Source organism: Propithecus coquereli, unplaced genomic scaffold (genome assembly GCF_000956105.1).
Source record: "Propithecus coquereli isolate 6110/MARCELLA unplaced genomic scaffold, Pcoq_1.0 Scaffold285, whole genome shotgun sequence".
NCBI classification, from domain to species: Eukaryota; Metazoa; Chordata; class Mammalia; order Primates; family Indriidae; genus Propithecus; species Propithecus coquereli.
In genome coordinates, this window is record NW_012148452.1 from 2,655,498 (window position 1) to 2,672,009 (window position 16,512).

At 47.6% G+C, this 16,512-nt stretch overlaps 1 protein-coding gene across 2 annotated transcripts in view; it reads left to right on the plus strand.

Moving 5' to 3' along the window:
• Positions 1–16,512, plus strand: part of TEX14 (testis expressed 14) — a 92,792-nt gene that overhangs the window by 32,012 nt on the left and 44,268 nt on the right. For both annotated transcript variants that reach the window (XM_012648439.1, XM_012648438.1), the window contains exons 3-9: positions 3,392–3,557; positions 4,473–4,609; positions 8,846–8,927; positions 9,756–9,886; positions 10,857–10,970; positions 12,005–12,128; positions 13,259–13,437. In XM_012648439.1, the coding sequence (XP_012503893.1) occupies positions 3,392–3,557; positions 4,473–4,609; positions 8,846–8,927; positions 9,756–9,886; positions 10,857–10,970; positions 12,005–12,128; positions 13,259–13,437 (933 nt within the window). The remainder of the gene's footprint in view (positions 1–3,391; positions 3,558–4,472; positions 4,610–8,845; positions 8,928–9,755; positions 9,887–10,856; positions 10,971–12,004; positions 12,129–13,258; positions 13,438–16,512) is intronic.

The following is a 16,512-nucleotide window of genomic DNA, read 5'->3' on the forward strand; positions in this document are numbered from 1 at the left end:
CATGCCCGGCTAATTTTTTCTATATATTTTTAGTTGTCCGATTAATTTCTTTCTATTTTTAGTAGAGACGAGGTCTCACTGTTGTTCAGGCTGGTTTTGAACTCCTGAGCTCAAACAATCCGCCTGCCTCGGCCTCCCAGAGTGCTAGGATTACAGGCGTGAGCCACCGTGCCCGGCCTCTTTTTCTTTTTTTTTTTTTGAGGCAGGGTCTCGCTCTGTTGCCCAGGCTAGAGTGTAGTGGTGTCATCATAGTTCATTGTAATTTCAAACTCCTGGGCTCGAGCAATCTTCCGGCCTCAGCTTCCCTAGTAGCTGGAACCACAGGCTTGCACCACCATGCCCAGCTGATTTTTCTATTTTTTGTAGAGACGGGGTTTCAGTGTGCTACTCAGGCCTGAAGCTATCCTCCTGATCCTCCTGGGGAGTCTGTCTTGGCCTCTCAAAGTGCTAGGATTATAGGTGCGAGCCCCCTCTGCTGGCCACAGCCAAATTGTTCACCAATTAATATACTTGGCATCATTTTGTCAGGGTGACTTTTGCCTGTCTTTTATAGTTGTTTAAAAGAATCCGAGTTTAATACTTGGTCCAAATTTTAATGGAACAGCAACACGATGTAATGACTCAGCAATGTGTGAACATCTCTTCTCTTTGTGAAGCACTTTGGCTTTTCCCAGTGCCTTCCCAGGTACTTGCTTGTTTGATCTTGGAGGAAACAGCAGGCATTTTTACAGTTCCCATTGAACAGAGATAGAAACTGGGGTTTTGAGCACTTACGTGATTCCAGCTGATTTTTACAGAAATGCCAGAATATGAACAATCATATGTCTTTCACATTTTACCTAAGAAGGCCCTGTACTTTAAGTCCAAGTTTAAAGTATTGATGTTGGAAGGTTTTGTGGTTTTATGTGTGTGCAGGGGTTGGTTATAAAATTGCTTAATGGGAGAAAATTTGGGAGCTTGGAAAAGTATAAAGAAAAAAAAAAAGCCAATCAGTATGAGAATTCTGAAACCTGGAGGTAACACAATGAATGTTTTATTGTGTTTCTGTCCAGAATTTTTCTAGGCTGTCTATATACCTTGAGTGGGATTAAAAAGAATTTTTTTTTTCCTAGACTCACACTCAGTTGTCTCTATTGTTTAATTTCAAAGCTTAGAAAAAAAGACCTTGCTCACCTGGTACTTGTAGATAGCAACTTTGTAGGGAGGCCACATTGGGACCCCCTGCAGTTTCTCAGCAAAAATGCAACATTTTCCAGATTATTCGCATTTACAACTGTTTTGTTCAGGGTTAGAGCTGGGTTATTTAAAGATCAAATCGTTTAAAGCTTTAATTTTTCAGATTAGGGAACTGAGGCCCAGAAAGTTTAAGTGACTAGCCCGTAATATATATGGCACATTGTGTTAATGATAGAGCTGAGACCAAGAGTCCAGCCCGTGGTGCCAGGCACCCCAGCCCCTAAGGAACTCACAGTTTAAAGAAGTTCCCTTTTTAGAAGTGGCCATGATGCCTGGAAGGAGGTAGAAAAGGACAAAAATAAGGGGAGGACAGCAAACCCCCATGGCTTTGTATTTTGTGATTAGGAACATTTGCATGTGACTTTAAAAATATCTTCTGATCAAGGAGAAGGGAAATTTCTGGGAGGAGGCTTGATTCCTAAACACCTAATGGAAATGCTGTGATGGCCTGGGCTTCTCAGGGTCACAAAGTCAAATGCCTGATGGACCAAGTAGGGGTAGCTGGGTATAGGGTTTGGACATCTAATGCTGTTGGGCAGGAAAGGGAGCCAGGGAAGCCAAATCTTCCAAATTTCCAGGAGTTGGAAATCCCAGATTTCAATATGAAATCTCCCAGATGTTAAATATTGTCCATTATTTCAGTATTTTTAGAACACTGGGTTGGCCAAGTCAATCCGAGACTCCAGTTTTCAAACTCTATGATAAATTAGTAACAGTACATTTTTTTTCCAACACCAGTGAGAAGAGGAAAGGATAGTACACATTTTCATACCACTTGTTCCTGGATTCTCTTGCAAGGTTTAACTGGATATAAATAAACCATTATTCCTTTCTTCCTTAGTATTCATAAGAAATGAGGAATAATCTTCTCTCCCCCAACCCAGCTTTCTTACTGTTTGTGGGAGGAATGATTAGAAGACTGTAAGCCGTTATACAAGGTTGTTTTTTGCAGCAGGGAGGATATTATGGTTTCACAATGCAGGGTGCTGGATTTCCTGTCTGACTCGGCAATGACAGAGAGCCAACAGTGAGAGTCGCAGGTTCCCAGATGCCTGGGTGCAGGCCAGCCTCATTAGCATCACCTGGGGAACCTGTAAAAAATACACATTGCTGGGCCCTGTGCTTGCAGATTCTGATTCGGTCTGTCTAGGTGCAGTCTGGCAATCTGTATTTTTGACATATGTCCCAGTGACTCATTAACTAAATTATAGAACATCCATTTGTTGGAATACTGTGCAGCTATTAAAAATAATTGAGGTGACTTGTATTTTCTCATGGAAATTTCTCAAGATATATTGTTAAATGAGAAAATTTAGATGCAGAATGGTTTATACTTGTTTATACACTGAAAATTTCTGGAAGGATACAAAAACTTGAAATAGTAGTTGCACCTGGGCAAGAGAACTGGGTGTCTGGAGTTAAGAGACATTTTTCTTACCTTTTGCTTCTCCTTTTTGTCCTCCTTTTATTTTCTTTCTTTCTCCTCCTCTTCTTCTCATTCTATTTTCCCTTCCTCCTCCTCCTCTTTGTGTTTTTTTCAATTAAAAGGAGAATGCTTCCCAGGCGATTCTGATACGCAGCCAAGTTAGGAAACCAAGGCCACACATCATATCCTCACTGTATCCTGGACACAAAAGGCCATTTCTTCATGCCTCGGAGAGTTTATTGGCTTAGGTGAAATTTTTCTGAGATGCAGTTCCTTGACTGGATTGCTGATGCAAATCTACAGACAGGATTTGGAACGGGGGACAGAGACATTCCCTTGTTAGGCCGTGCTTGCGCAGCGTGATCCCAGGACACAGCAGGCATGAAGGGATTGTTTCAGGGCAGTCAATAATTAGGGGTGGTGTTTAGAGAAAGCTGGACTTGGGACCAGACCCACATATGGGAATGAACCTCAGCTTTGCTCTTTTGTTTTCTCATCTGTAAATTGGGAAACGATACTGCCTTGAAAGGTTGGAGTAAGGATGGAAAAAAGGGATGTGTGTAAAGCCCTTGTTGGCACAGACAGGGGCCTCACAAATATAATTATTATAATCGTCCTCATTAAAGCTTGCCTTTGTAGAATGGCGGCTTGTGTTACACATTGAATCCCCCTCCATGGAGGGAAGGTGTGTTGCCATGGAAATTCATTGTACCCGTCCCCCCTCCCCAGCCGCTGCTTTGATGGGAGCACCCCTGTCCATGCAGCAGCATTTTCAGGCAATCAGTGGATTCTCAGCAAACTCCTGGATGCCGGAGGTGACCTGCGACTCCATGATCAGAAGGGTCGAAACCCGCAGACCTGGGCCTTGACAGCAGGAAAGGAGCGTAGCACCCCGGTAAGGGTGGGCCCTGCTCTGCAGCCACACCCAGTGGAAGAGCACTAGGCTGAGAGTCAGGATCCCATGGAGCAGCACAGAACACACAATGTCCTTAAGCATTGGCTCTGGACTCACAGGCCTGGGGGTGAGGCAAGTTAACCAGCTGTGAGATCTTGGACAAGTCTAGTGAACCTTTCTAGTCATCCATTCTATGGGGAGGGAGAACAGTTATAATTTTGTATGACCTGTTTAGTACTTACCAGAAATCAGACATTGCTCCAAATGTTTTTTATGCATTAACCCACTTAATCTTCACAACAACCTCTCAGATAAGTAGTATCATTGTCCCCATTTTATAGGTGGGGAAACTGAGGCCCATTGACATTAAGTAAGTTGGCTGAGGCCACAGACTAGTGAGTGTGATGTGGTTTTTTGTTTTTTGTTTTTTGTTTTTCTTTTTTGCAGTAGTGAGGAGGGGGGAAGTAGTAGAATACGGAGTTGAATCTGTAACTGACTGTGAACAATCAAGTGCGATAACTCACTACCTTCGGACCAGCCAATGTGTGGTGTGTTTTAATGACACAACAAGTGTAAAACACAAAGGCTATGCCCAGCGCCAAGGACCTCCATGTGCACAGTCTCTTTCACCACCTCTGCTCTCCTGTTCATTAGCTGTGGGGCCTTGGACCAGTAATTTTACTCCTCTCATCCTCAGTTTCCTCATCTATTGAAGGAGGGAGCTGGAGGAAATTGTCACCAAATCCTCTCCCTGAAAACATTCCACACCTTTAGAAGGTCATCCGGCCCTTCCCTTTCCAGAGATTTCCCTGTTGGGACTCCCAGCTCCTCTGACCACTTGTCTTCACACCCACACCTCCATTCCCGTTGAAGGCTGGCATGGCCAGCACTGAGCATCTCTGCGGTGTGTTGCAGATGGTCGAGTTCATGCAGCGCTGCGCCTCACACATGCAGGCCATCATCCAGGGCTTCTCTTATGACCTGCTGAAGAAGATAGACTCCCCACAGCGGCTCATCTGCAGCCCGCCCTGGTTTGGGGGCCTCATGCAGGGGTGAGTACTGCTTCAAGCAGAGTGGGCTGTTCTGCATCATCCCAGTCTTCCTCACCAGAGCCCTGCAGCACAGGCTGACTTGGTTTCCTCCACATTGGTTCCCTCCAGCGTTTGGCTCACCCAGAGGGGTGCACTCAGAAAGACAAGATGTGGCCACTGATAAAGGATGGCCAGAGGAGCACCTGTGGCCATCTCCCTCCCCTCTTTCCTCCTGGAAGGTCTGGGGGAAGTACCTGTGGGCTCCAGTGGGAACGGTCCTCTAGTCAGCAGAGGGGGAGCATCTCAGGTCTAATGAGCCCCACAGAAAACCCTTACCCAGCAGGGCAGCTGCCTGGCTTTTTTTGTCATCTCCTGAACCATGGAAAGCATGTTGTTTTATTACTAAGATTGTAGAAGACAACAAATGCTTAACTTACAGTTTCTTGGGCTGTTTTAAGCTGGTGTAAGACACTTGCTGCCAGCTGGGTGAGCAGCTCCCTTTCCCCACCATCACAGCTGCAGGAGGTGGGCCCCAGGCTTCTCATGCTCAGGGATGAGCTTGGCACAAGGGAGTTATTGTAAGTTCTTTGGGCTTTATCGACTTAGGGTTTATATGTAGAGAATCCATTTTGCTTTTCTCTGACGGCATCTCTTTCTGTAACCAGGGGAGCTGGACTTACCGCACTTGCAGGCCCCCTCATCCTATCCTTCGTGCACACTGAGTCCTGGTTTTCCTTCTGATGACCTGGGTGCTCGCTCTCAGGCGAGATGAGGTCATGAGCCCCTCGAGGTCTAGTTACGCCTAACTGCTGTGCTGTACTTTGGCCAGTCTTGGTTATTCGGCATCCAGAATGACCTTTTAAAAATGGAAATCTGGTTGTGCCACACTCTGCTAAAAACCCTGTAGGGCCTTCCCCATGACTATCAGGATAAACTCCCAAATCCCTCATCTGGCCTTGCAGGCCCTGCCTGGTCCAGCCCCTCCCCTTTCTCCCACCTCATCTCCTGCCCCTCACCCTTGCACGGAGTTCCCCTGTTCAGAGTTTAAGAGAAACTTGGCACAGTTTGCAATTAATTTATTTGTATACATTCTTCTCCATTTTTCCAATGGACTGTGAACTCCAAGAGGGCAGGGATTGTGTCCATCTTGTTGATCACCACTAACCCTTAGCTGCATGGTGCACGATAGGGCTTAGTACAAGGAGAGTAGGTTCATGGGCCAGCCTGAAAGGAAAACCCAAGTTTAAGTGTTGATAAGCTTTTAAAATTTTAGTTACTAATCTAAACATAGCATGTTTTTATGTAATTAGATGAAACATACTTCTTATGGGGTTAATAAAATGCTTAAGGGAAAACAGGAGAGAAAGGCACTCCCTCGCCCTTTTTAATCTAAAGAAACCACACGAATCCTTGAAGTAAGAGGTGGCTTCTCAGATCTGTGAGTGGTGCCTAGTCAGATAAGGTTCCTCACAGGTGTCTGTTTACACAGAGCCTGGATCAGAGAAAGGAAGTAAAAATACTGAATTGAGAAGAACAGATGGTTGTGTGGTTGTAGATGACTAGAGTCAGTTGTTTTTGCTTTTTTTTTTGAGACAGTCTCACTCTGTTGCCCGGGCTAGAGTGCCGTGGCGTCAGCCTGGCTCACAGCAACCTCAAACTCCTGGGCTCAAGCGATCCTTCTGCCTCAGCCTCCCGAGTAGCTGGGACTACAGGCCAGCACCACCACACCCAGTTAATTTTTCTATATGTTTTTAGTTGTCCAGCTAATTTCTTTCTATTTTTTTTAGTAGAGACGAGGTCTCGCTCTTGCTCAGGCTGGTTTCGAACTCCTGAGCTCAAAGGATCCGCCTGCCTCAGCCACCCAGAGAGCTAGGATTACAGGCGTGAAGCCACCGCGCCCGGCCTTTTTTTTTTTTTTTTTTTTAAAGAAACAGTCTCGTTATATTCCCTAGGCTGGTCTCAAACTCCTGGGCTCCAGGGGTCCTCCCACCTCAGCCTCCGGAGTAGCAGAACTACAGGTGTATACCACCACACCCACCTGGCTCTTGAAGTCAGTTTTTTCTCCGCTTGACCCAGACGAGTTTAGTTAAATAGATGTGGACTGAGAAATTTAGGTAAGAGCAAGACATGTCGGTCTGAACTGCAGTTGTTGTCCAGGTCACTGTTAGAGAACACTCAGTTGGCTTCTTTACTTAAACTCTCACCTTCTAAAGAGCCACACAAGCTGCTGAGAGGCCCCTGGTGGGAAGGCAGGAGGCCTTGTCAGTGGTACCCCATGTTCCATTTCTCCTGGGGGCTGCCACCCTCACTGCCAGCTCAAAGTCCCTTCCCCTGGGCAGGAAACAGTCCACTCTCTCCTAGATCTTTATTTTTTTATTTTATTCTATTTTATTTTATTATTATTATTATTATTTTTTTGAGAAGAGGTCTTGCTTTGTCAGTCAGGCTGCTCTTGAACTCCTAGCCTCTAGCAATCCTCCTGCCTCAGCTTCCCACGTAGCTGTGACTACAGGCGTGACCCACCACGCCTAGCTAATATCTCCTAGATCTTCGAGTCCTAGGTACATAGGCCTTGTTTCCAGAAGAGACTGATGATTTGATATAGGAAAGGAGATTTTTTCTTATAGTCTGTGTGCTTAAATGAGGGTGACCATATGGCTTATCATCTACTGGCTGTTTTGAGAGTGAAAGGGACACCATCAATAATGATGCTAGGACATCAGCTATAAATGGGGATGTCCAATTTACCTCAGTCTAAACTTCAGAATCCTCTTTTCAACAGTATAGCAGCTTAAAGTAGGGAAGAGATAGCCTGCCACTGATGAGTTGCTAAGGAGATAGAGGCTAAAATACTTCCAAAAGCAGAAGTAAAGCATTTACACCTGTTCAGGAATGGTAGCACATGGGGCCTCAGACCTGATGTAGGCAGGGGCTGAGTATGCACTGTCCCTCTCAGCTTTTTTGTCATTTGCCAAGAAAGGGAAAGTGGCTCCAGCAGCAGCAGAATGTTTTTCCTTCCATCTGAGCCGAAACTACTCAATCAGCAAGCATTGACTGATCACCTGCTGCATGCATGGCACCATGCCAGGCTGCGGGAGCCAAAGAAATATAAGGCATCACCACTCACCTTCAGTTAATGCAGGCCCTGGTGTGTGGGTAGTGGTTTGGGTGTGGTATGTGGGAAGAGCAGTGGCTGGAATGAGCAGTGTCAGGGTCTGGTCCCTGTGCTTCTTAACCTCAGGCCAACAGGTTTCCCATCCCTGGGCTTCAGTTTTCCTGTCTGTAAAATGAGAAACTTGGACAAGATATGCCTTGTGATTCTTTCCAACTCTGACCATCTGTATTTGTTATTTATTACTGTATAATGAATCTCACCCTCCCCCTGCCACCAATACCACCAAACTTAGCAGCTTCAAACAATAAAATTTTTTTTTTTGAGACAGAGTCTTGTGCTGTCACCCCGGCTAGAATGTGGTGGCATCATCATAGCTCATTGTAACCTCAAACTCCTGGGCTTAAGCAATCCTCCTGCCTCAGCCTCCCCAGCAGCTGGGACTACAGGCATGTGCCACCACGCCCAGCTAATTTCTTTTCTATTTTTAGTAGAGATGGGGTCTCACTCTTGCTCAGGGTTGTCTTGAACTCCTCGCCTCCTAGAGTACTAGGATTAGATTATAGGCGTGAGCCGCTGCGCCCTGCCAACAATAAACATTTTTATCTTACACACTTTTGGGGGTCAGGACTCAGGGAATGGTTTAGCTGGGATGTCATAGCTCAAGGTTTCTCATGAAGTGGCAGTCAAGATGTTAGTTAGGGCTTGTGCGTGGAGGATCCCGTTTCAGGGTGGCTCACTCACACCCTGGTGCTGTGTGTTCAGCCTCTCCCTAGGGCTGCTTGAGTGTCCCCACATCATGGCAGCTTGCTTCCTCCAGAGCAAATGATCCAGGAGAGATCAGGGCAAAAGCCCTGGTGGATCTAGCCTCGGAAGGGACACTCCATCATTTCCGCATTATCCTCTTGAGTTAACAGGTCAGCCCTGTCTGACCTGCAAGGGGCTTCACAAGGACATGACTACCAGGAGGTGAGAATCGCAGGAGCCCTCTCAGAGGCTGGATATTACACCTTCTTTAGTTCCGTGATAAAAAGTCAAGTAGTAAAGGCAAAATCAACTATACATTCTGAAAACTTGGTTCAGCATTGTTCCTCTGAATATGAGTGGTTAATTCTTAGTTTTTTTCCTCTTTTAAATATTTCTAGAAACCCTAATGGCTCTCCTAACCGACTTCTTAAAGCTGGAGTCATTTCTGCCCAAAATATCTACAGCTTTGGCTTTGGAAAGGTAAGAGGTTACCAGTGACAGCCAGTGTTTGCAGGACTAACTACAGGATCGCCTGGCCCCATCTGCCACCTTTGTCCAACTCCTCCTTTCTTGTCCTCACCAAAGTGATTTTTTCCCTTTTTTGTCCCTTTTGAGGGAAAGGTATCTCTTAGCGTTCCTGCCCTTAATGACAAATGGTCAAAACCCTGGAGAGTTCCCTTGAATGATCCTGGGCTAGATTTGGGGAGTTTAGAATATGGTCCTTTAATTCTCAGTGGAGGCCCCAGACATATTCTCCCTAACAGAGAGGCAGAAAGATACGCTGACCCCAGGGGTCTGCTTCCTTATTGACCTTGCCCTCCCACAGGCTTGTGACTGTGGTTGGAATGCTTTTAAGGAATTGAAGTTTTAAACAGAAATATTTGGAGGGCAAATAGTATTTTTTGGGTCCTTGGTTCTGTCCGTCAAAGAAAGAGACCGTTGGAAACATTAACAAGTGGATGAGTAATGTTCGATAACAGCTTGGCCACACTCCTGATTCTTTTGTGTTGAGGCAGCCTGGGGGTCGGTGGGGGAGAAGGAATGTTGGCTTTGGCCTCACACAGTCCTGGGTTTGGTCCTAGCTATGGTGCTTCAGGCAGGCATCTGACCTCTTTCTAGGAGACTCAGTTTCTTCATTAGTAAAAGGAAAAGAATAATACAACCTTGCAAGGTTTCCAGGAAGATTAAAGATAATATAAAGAATAATGTCCAGTGTGTAGGGGTATTCAGCAAGTTGGTAAGTAGCAGCTGTCATTTTAGCTGGCTAATAAGATTCTCCCCACAATCTGAGGCTGTGCTTTGTTTCAGTTTTACCTCACAGGGGGGACGCAGCTTGCCTATCTAGGATCTCTTCCAGTCATTGGAGAAAAAGAAGTGATTCAAGCTGATGATGAGCCCACCTTCTCTTTCTTCAGTGGCCCCCACATGGTCATGACCAAGTACGCAGGGGCTCGCCAGTGGAAGATCTGTTTTAGTCCCATGGGAAGAGTGGGCTGCATGTGGGTTCCTCATGGGGAGGGTTTCTGCTTAAACATGGGAACTCTTAAGAACATATGTCTAAATCAGGGTTTCTCAACCTGGACGTTATTGCCATTTTTGGCCAGATGATCCTTTGTTGTTGGGGCAGTCCTGTGCATCATGGGTTATTTAGGAGCAGTCCTGGTCTCTACCCACCAGTGTCAGTAGCAGGGACATATGACTCCTGCAGTTGTGACAACCAAGCTGTTTGCAGACATTGCCAAATGTCCTCTAGGGGAGAACTACTGCTCTGAAAGATTAATTATTTCAATATTTTAACCTCTCTGCTTTCTGAAAGTTAGAGGCAGCTTGGTGGTGACCATCTTGCCTCTGATATAGGCAGAAGGATATTGACGCCCCTGTAGAAACTGGAGTAGGTATCTGCTACAGCTCTCACCAGCCAAATCCAACAGAAGTGGCAGTAACAGGATTTGGTCATGACAAAAGTCCCAGGGTTGTTCTCAATCCCCAGAGACCTAGCCCCTGCAGGGTCATGGGAGTTGTCTTGGCCAGCGTCTCTCAGCCTCCTTGAACATGCATGCCTCTTTCCTACCTTAGAAGAAACACACTCCTAAAAGGCCTCTGCCAGATTTGCAAGGCCCTCTGTCCTCTACCTGTCTGCTTCTTGTTTCCCTGTCCATGCCACGGATTTGTTATCAAATTGTCTTTCTAAAATACAAACCTGATCAAGTCACTCACTCCCGGTGACTTCCTGCCACCTGCACCTAAGTTCCCCAGGGTGCTTTAGTACCTGGGGGTAGTGAGAGGGAGGACCCAGCAGTGCCCAGTGGGTGTTACAGGTTCTCGTAGACCACCACTTCTGTGGAAAGAGCTTACTCACTGAAGTGGATGTTCACCCCCTTCTGTTCAAACTCTCTCCTGCCTTTGTAGCCTGGTGTGGAACGGGAGTAGGGTCACAGTAAAAGAGCTGAATCTCCCCACCCACCCACACTGCAGCAGGCTGCGGCTGGCCGACCTGTTAATTGCTGAGCAGGAACACAGCAGGTGAGGAGGAGGCCCAAGGGCCAGGCCCCTTACAGCTCCAGGTCTCTTTGCAGACCCAAGTTCGGGCTATACAGGGCTGTCCCTGGGGTGTGGAGCACCAGCCCCCCTCAGCCTCAGCATTTCCTGACTTGACTTCCATGGACTGCCAAGAAAGAGAAAGAGGAATGAATTGATGAATAGCCTGAGCAGTGGGGATGGTGGTGGTGAGGGGCTCAATTCTGTCAGCTGTCCTGTAACCCTGAATAGTCCAGCCTTCTGCTGCAGCCCCTGAGACCCACCCATTTTGTCCCCATTAGGACAGTGTGTGGCTATCTTGTTTCCATAGAGCATGGCTGTGCATAAGATCCAGATGTCTGAGGAACCATGTCTGTGCCATCGAGGACGTGCTCATGACCTTAGGTTTCCTGGGGCTCCAGGATTGGGTCCTTCAGTTCTTGCTAGGGCAGGCTCTAAACTCATGAGTTTACAACAAGGCCACTGAGGCCCTGGAATGGATCCAGGCTTATTGAGTGCTGTCCTGAGAAGGCCACTCAATTCCTGTAGAAGGCATGTAGAGAGGCCAAATTCTTCCTTTTGGGGAAGTTACCCTGAAGGAACCCAAGGAAGCTGAAACAATGTGTAGCTACAACGCGGACTTTGACTTGAGACTGAGTGGGGTGTGTGTCCTTGGGTGAGCTCCTGACATTTCCTTGACGTTTGTTTCCTAAAGACTATGAGGATACGTTTCCTGCAGGTGATTATTAGTATCTGAGATGAAGTATGCAGAGTGCTTTACTCAGGAGCTCTTAGTGACAGTATCATTGTTGTCATCAATGGCTCTAAGCTCCCAGGGTCTGATCAGCGAAAGGCCACAGATTCCACCACCAGAGACCACCCCCCCAACCCACACCCCATCCCGTTTTCTTAGAAAAATGTTGTATACAAATGGTATTTGTTTAGAATGTGTTCACAGGGCCTAGAGAAAGGGCAAGACCCATTTTTTCCATCATGTCCTCCTTCCCCCTCTGCCACCTGAAGCTTCTTCTCTTTTGCAGCAAGCTGCGGCACCCACACCTGCTGCAGCTGATGGCTGTGTGCCTGTCTCAGGACCTGGAGCAAACCCGCCTCGTGTATGAGCGCATCACCGTGGGCACATTGTTCAGCATCCTCCATGAACGAGTAAACGGCTGTTTTCATGGCTTTTCCCCTAGCTGCCCTCCCGCTTCTTCCCCCCTCCCCTGCCCCAGCTGCAGAGATCCCATTCATGTGTGCATGCAGAATAAATCTCTTAATTCTTTTACTTTATGCAGGCCGTATTAACATGCCATTTAAGGCTGATAAGTACATGCTCGGAACTACTATGATTTCATTTTTGTCAGTCCTGCTTCTTTGTCACACATCTGTGAGTGCAACAGACCCAGAAAACACACAGACACATTTCTAGCTAACTGTAATTCATGTAGCCCCCGGCATTATTTTTCTACGTTTTCACTTGTGCACTATCCTGTTTTGTTTACATAGAGGCCTATTCCATTCCCCTCTCTCTCAAATTTCTTTGGGGTTGGAGGACATCGTCCATGGCCAACAGATTCCCTGAGAAATGTGCTTTGGGCTGAGTTATGGCTACAGAGAGCTCCTGGAGGATTTGATTTTTTTCTCCATGACTTTGTTCCAAAGACCTTCCAGGGAGGGCCCTTGCCCCAAATGGTTTGCCATTCCTCCTGCCTGAGGACCTCCTATTAGTATTTCTTTTCCTTTTTTCCTTGGGTGAGGACATTACCTTAAAATGACATTTCTCTAGGGGAGAGACCCATTATGACTTTAGTCAGCAGGGTACACTGATGTGTATGAATTTCTGTGCTCTTAGAATGAACTTTCTAGTTTATCTGATTGGGGTAAGGGGCTGGATTGATATGTGCATCTGTAGGGTCTTTTGAGCTTCCAGGTTCTCCCAGAAGCATGGGCTTGGACAGGGAGGGGACAGGGCATGTTTACTACAGGTCGTGGGGAAACCTCCCCTGGCAGTTTTCCCCCGGCCATCCCCGGATCCACATACCAGCCTTTGAGAACTTCTCTTCATTATTTGTGGTATGAAGCAGCTCAATTGAGGAAAAGGAGTCTAGGTTTGGAGCCAGGGGGCCTGGGTCAGTGGGACCTTAGGCCAGTCACTTAGCCTCAACGAGCTTTAGGTTCTCCATCTGTAAAATGGGGATCCTAGGTACCTGTGAGGATCAAATGGAAAGACTTTGGAAATACAGTGTCAGGGGCCTGATCCCTTTTGTTCCTGGTGTTTTGTCTCTTGCTTGCAGCGGTCGCAGTTCCCGATGCTACACATGGAGGTGATTGTGCACCTGCTGCTCCAGATCTCTGATGCCCTGAGATACCTGCATTCTCGGGGGTTCATCCATCGCTCCCTCAGCTCTTACGCTGTCCACATCGTCTCCCCTGGGGAAGCAAGGCTGACCAACCTGGAGTACATGATGGAAAGGTGGGTAATTCTCACTCACATTGCAATCAGGTGTATTGGAGAGGGGCAGTGTTCCATGTCTCTACCATCTGTGGCTCTGCCAACCTCTGGGCCTCCGTCCCCCACTACGTTCTTTGTGTTGCTGGTCAGTGAGCAAGAGAGAGAGCATGGAGGGGACGCAGTGGGGTTTGGGGCCAGCCCAAAGTGGGTAATATCATTGCTTCCCACTTCGCAACAGCCAGAGCCCAATCACCTTCTGACTGTAGGAGGCTGAGAAATGTGCCTTAGGTGTGCGTCCTGGAAGGAGAGAGAATGTGATGGGTGCTGATGAGCCCGATGGCCTGTCACACCATCTATGTCCAGGCCAGGCACTGGGCTGGTGGACGTGAAGGGCATGCCTTGCCCGTAAGGGGCTCAGCACAGTGAGAGGCAGTCAAAAGCAATGTCCTCATTCAGGGGTTGATGGATGGGCTTAATTTTGTTTGGCTGGAGTCAAAGTCCTTCTGAGAGTTGGGGACTGACCCCCACTTCTCGCCCCCAAGCTCTGAGAGGCAGAGGATCTCCCCTGCGCTTGCTTGCTGCCATCCTCAGCTCTGAGCCTTTGCCCAGTGTTGATGCTGCTCTTCTGTGAGGCCTCAGCCACTGGGAAGATCCCTGGCTTAGAACTACCTACCTCCTTTTACCCTGCCCCTGCTCCCACCCCAGCTTTGTTTCTGAGTCTCTCGTAGTCCTTTGTTTCTTACACACTTCATAATTCATTTCTCTTGCTAGATGAAAAGCTCCATGAGGGCAGGGATTTCTGTTTTAGTCACTGCTGCTTCTCAAATGCCTAGGACAGGCCTTCACACAGTGGGCACTCAGCGTATTTTTCAGTGTCTCACTCTGTCACCCAGACTAGAATGCAGTGGCATCATAATAGCTCACTGCAACCTCAAACTCCTGGGCTCAAGCAATCCTCCTGCCTCAGCCTCCCTAGTAGCTGGGACTACAGATACATGCCACCATGCCCAGCTAATTTTTCTATATTTTGTAGAGACAAGTCCTTGCTCTTGGTCAGGCTGGTCTTGAACTCTTGGCCTCAAGCAATCTTCCCGCCTGAGCCTCCCAAAGTGCCAGGATTACAGGCACGAGCCAGTGCACCTGGCCAGCATGTTTTTTGAATGAATGAAACTGAAAGAGTCACCTCCCCAGACCTTAAGTGCCTCTTATCCCTCTGCCTAGAGAGGAGGGCAGGGGCCAGATCATGCTTGGCCTTGTGGGCCCTGGTGAGGTGTTTGAATTTCATCCTGAGAACACTGGGATGCTGTGAAAGAGGTTTTCTTGAGCATTATGGTGTCGTGCATGATTTATAGGTTAACATGATAAGAACGCTTTGGCTCCTGTGTCTGTAGAAGGGGCTGCTATACTGGGACAGGAGAGAGTAGGGCAGCCATTAGGGTGTGATGAAACTGCTGCAGGTTTCTACTTGGGAACGAGCAGAGGCCACTTGAGCTGCTCACCTCACGTCTGGTCCATTCTCAATGTGAGTTAAAACCTTTCAGGGGCTCCTCATTGCCTACAAGGTTAAGTCAAGGCACCTTTGCAGGGAGTGAAAGCCTTCCCAGGTGGGGGCTCCACCCACAGAGCCGCCCTGATGATTGTCCTCACGCCCTTCTGAAGCCACTTTCAGTCCGTGCCTTTTCACACAGCTGCTTCCTATGCCTGGAATAACTGGTACACACCTCTTTGGTCTTTTTGTTTTTTTTTAGAGATAGGCTCTCACTGTGTTGCCCAGGCTGGAGTCAAGTGGCATCATCATGATTCACTGAAGCCTCAGGCCCATGGGCTCAAACGATCCTCCTTCAGCCTCCCAAGTAGCTGGGACTATAGGGGGACACACCCCTGCACCTGGCTATTTTTATTTTTTATACAGATGAGGACTCACTATGTTGTCCAGAGTAGTCTCAAACTCCTGGCCTCAAGCAATCTTCTTGCCTTGGCCTCCCAAAGTGCTGGGATTACAGGCGTGAGCCCCTGCACCCAGCCCTCTTTAGTCTTTTAAACTCACTTCAGACACAGTCTCCTACCACTGATGCCCTCACCCATGAGGCACTGCGTATTCCTCTCACATGTATCCCTCCAGTGCAACTCGGTCATTTCTATACAAGTGTGTTGCCCCACTTGGTAGCGAGTTCATCACCGACTCAGGGCCTGCCACGTGGTAAGTGCTCAGTAAATGTTTCTTAAATGATTGGATGAGTCTAGCTGAAGGAAAAACTTGAGATGGTTCAGAGCATGGTCGACCACTTTGGCTATGTGTTCAGGAGCAGTGAAAGCTGAGGGGTTCCGGGGTTTTTGCTGTTGATAACACCAGAGGCTTTTTAGGAAGCCTGTGACAGAATCCAAGTTATTTCTCAGGGATTGAGCGCCATCTGCTGTTGCCATGGAGGCATAACAGTTTCTTCCTCTACTTTCGCTTTCCAGTCGCAATGTGAATCTTAGAGTGAAATGACGCTTTGGAGATGGCCCAGCCCAACCCTGTACTCTTATAGATGAGGAAACTGAGGCCCAGAGGGGTGAAGGGATCATGCGAAGTTACCCAATTGGTTGGTTAGAGGTACAGTTGGGGCTAGAACCAGGTGGAAAAGGATGCCTCCCGGCTATAGGGGCAGGCTGGATTGAAGATTGAGGTCAGGAAGATCAGCTAGGAGGCCATGGGACAGGGCCTGGTGGTGACCAAGGAGCCAAAACAGAAGGGAAAAAAGTGGGCCAGGCGCGGGGGCTCACGCCTGTAATCCTAGCACTCTGGGAGGGCAAGATGGGTGGATCATTTGAGCTCAGGAGTTCGAGACCAACCTGAGCAAGAGCGAGACCCCGTCTCTACTAAAAAAATAGAAAGAAATTAGGTGAACAACTAAAAATATATAGAAAAATTAACTGGGTGTGGTGGTGCTGGCCTGTAGTCCCAGCTACTCGGGAGGCTGAGGCAGAAGGATCGCTTGAGCCCAGGAGTTTGAGGTTGCTGTGAGCTAGGCTGACGCCACGGCACTCTAGCCCGGGCAACAGAGTGAGACTGTCTCAAAAAAAAAAGCAAAAACAACTGACTCTAGTCATCTA